Here is a 2,500-nt window from a genome sequence, read left to right on the forward strand (position 1 = left end):
TATATATATATATATATATGCTATGTGTCAATGTATATATTAGCCTTTTCTGTCTGTCTGTCTCTGTCTCTCTCTGTCTCTCTCTCTCTCTCTCTCTCTCTCTCTCTCTCTCTCTCTCTCTCTCTCTCTCTCTCTCTCTCTCTCTCTCTCTCTCTCTCTCTCTCTCTCTCTCTCTCTCTGTCTCTCTCTCTCTCTCTCTCTCTCTCTCTCTCTCTCTCTCTCTCTCTCTCTCTCTCTCCCTTCCTTCTACCCTCACTCCCTCTTCTCTTTTTTTCTTTTCTTTTCTTCTCTCCTCTTCTCTTCACTTCATTTTTTACCTCCTCTCCTCTTCTCTTCTTTTCTTCTCATCTCTTACCTTTTCACTTCTTTTCTCTTCCTTCTCTTCTCTCTCTCCTCTCCTCTTCCTTCTCTTCACTCTCCTCTCCTCTTCTCTCGCAGTCATGTGCAAGAGTTCGGGGGGCATGGGGGTAGGAAGGGGGGAGGGTTAGAGAATGGGAAGCGGCGGCCCACACGATACCCGACAGCTCGATCCCTTTCCTCGACCGCAGACAAAGGGAGGAAAGCTTTTGTTATAAACGGCGGTGGTTTTGGGCCAAATGGGAGGCCCTTATTTGTCAATGGGATGCGGTTGTTTGTTTATTCTTCGGGATATTCTGTCATTGGCGACATCGGAATTGGATTAGGTTCTTTGCTGTCATTGAAGAAGTTCTAGTGGCTGGAGAGAGGGAGAGGGAGAAGGAGAAGGAGAAGGAGGAGGAAAGGGAAAGGGAGAGGGAGAGGGAGAGAGGGAGGGAGGGAGAGAGAAAAAGAGAGGGAGGAGAGAAGAAAATCAGAGAGAGAGAGAGAGAGAGAGAGAGAGAGAGAGAGAGAGAGAGAGAGAGAGAGAGAGAGAGAGAGAGAGAGAGAGAGAGAGAGAGAGAGAGGGAGGGAGGGGGGTGGGGGGAGAAGTTGCAAACCTGATCTAATTTTTACCTTTTAAATTTTTCTTTCTACCTTCCCCGCATAGTGTCTCATTTCCCCCCTCCCCCTCTTCTCTCTCAGTCTCTCTCCTCCTTCGTTTCTTTTTCTTTTCTCTCCTTCTCCCATCCTCTTTCTCTCTCCATATTGTTCTTCCTTTTCCTATCTTCCCTTCTCCCCGAGCCTTCCCACATTCCTCTCTTTTTACCTCATCCTCTGCTCTTCCCTCGTCCCTCTCTCCTTCCCTCTCCCCTTCCCTCATCCCTCTATCCTTCCCTCGTCCCTCTCTCCTTCCCTCGCCCCTCTCTCCTACCCTCGTCCCTCTCTCCTTCCCTCGTCCCTCTCTCCTTCCCTCCGTCCTTCTTTTCCTCCCGCCCTTGTCCTTCCCGCTCCCCGGCCTTCCCTGAACCCTTCCTTCCTTCTTCCGACCTTTCTCCTCCGCCCTCCTTTCCTCCCTTTATTTCGCTTCGCATTTCCACCAGGTTTTTTATAACTGAGTCACGTGCTCACTTTTCCTCAGATCTCCCGACACAAGATGTGGCCGCTGGTATGGGCGGCGCTGTGGGCGTGGGCGGCCGCGCAGTACATCGGCGAGGAGGGTCTCTCACCCATCCAAAAGACTGCTGTGTGAGTATTTTCTTCTTCTTTCACGCCTAAAAGGAGAGCCTTGTGTTTGTATATATTGTGTATTAGGCGCGAAGGCACACTAACTGCGGCAACCTAACTTGTGTATTGCGCATCATGTGACAAGCTCTCTTGTGCACACCCACATGATGTACGAAAATACATGAAGTAAAGTGTGTGGTAAGTCTTGATTAGATGTTCAGTGTGACCTAATTATGAGCCTACACTTCTACTTTTAGGCCATACTGTATATTGCCTGCAACACACCTTTTTATTATATATCTCGATCACACATTCACTGCCAATAAAGTTTCTTACTTCCCCCAGCTCATGATAGCTCTATCGTAGTTTTAGGACATTCACAACTATGACGCATAAGAATGATACCGTTGTAATACTAACACAACACTTATCCAAGGGAGGATAGATGAAGCTGTTTTTAAATGTTATAGGAAAAGTTCAATAAATACACTCTCTACGTGTGATTTGTGTGCCTGTGGTTTCTACCGGACGGTTTTGTTTGCATTACATTTGTGCAATGGTGGGGAGCTTTGTGTCATTAAATTTGTGTGAGAAGTGTTTGCGCGCACTGGATATATTGCATACATAGGTCCTTCCATGGGTTTGCTTGTATATGCGTGTGCCTGGTTTTGCCTCCATGCATGCATAACATCCCCGGCGATCCGCAAGCGCACGCTGGCACTGCCCTCGCTGAGCAGCCAGCGCGCCGCCGGAGACCCGTGTGGGAAAGGCGGTGAGCGAGGCACTGTCTTGCTCCCACCGAGCGCCCCTGGCCGGACCTCGGGTGAAAGTAGAGCCACCAGACCTTGGCCGCCCACGACTGCCTGCCCGCCCGCTGTAACAGATATTGAGAGTTCTGCACACAAGCTTTCCTGCAATCTCAGGCACTTGGCCGTTC

General features: G+C 49.4%; 1 protein-coding gene across 4 annotated transcripts in view; it reads left to right on the forward strand.

Moving 5' to 3' along the window:
* pot (papillote) overlaps window positions 1-2,500 on the forward strand; it is an 80,241-nt gene that overhangs the window by 66,789 nt on the left and 10,952 nt on the right. For all 4 annotated transcript variants that reach the window (XM_070128001.1, XM_070128002.1, XM_070128000.1 and 1 more), the window contains one exon: window positions 1,478-1,584. In XM_070128001.1, the coding sequence (XP_069984102.1) occupies window positions 1,478-1,584 (107 nt within the window). The remainder of the gene's footprint in view (window positions 1-1,477; window positions 1,585-2,500) is intronic.

The sequence above is a fragment of the Penaeus vannamei genome, chromosome 12 (assembly GCF_042767895.1).
Source record: "Penaeus vannamei isolate JL-2024 chromosome 12, ASM4276789v1, whole genome shotgun sequence".
In the NCBI taxonomy this organism is placed as follows: Eukaryota; Metazoa; Arthropoda; class Malacostraca; order Decapoda; family Penaeidae; genus Penaeus; species Penaeus vannamei.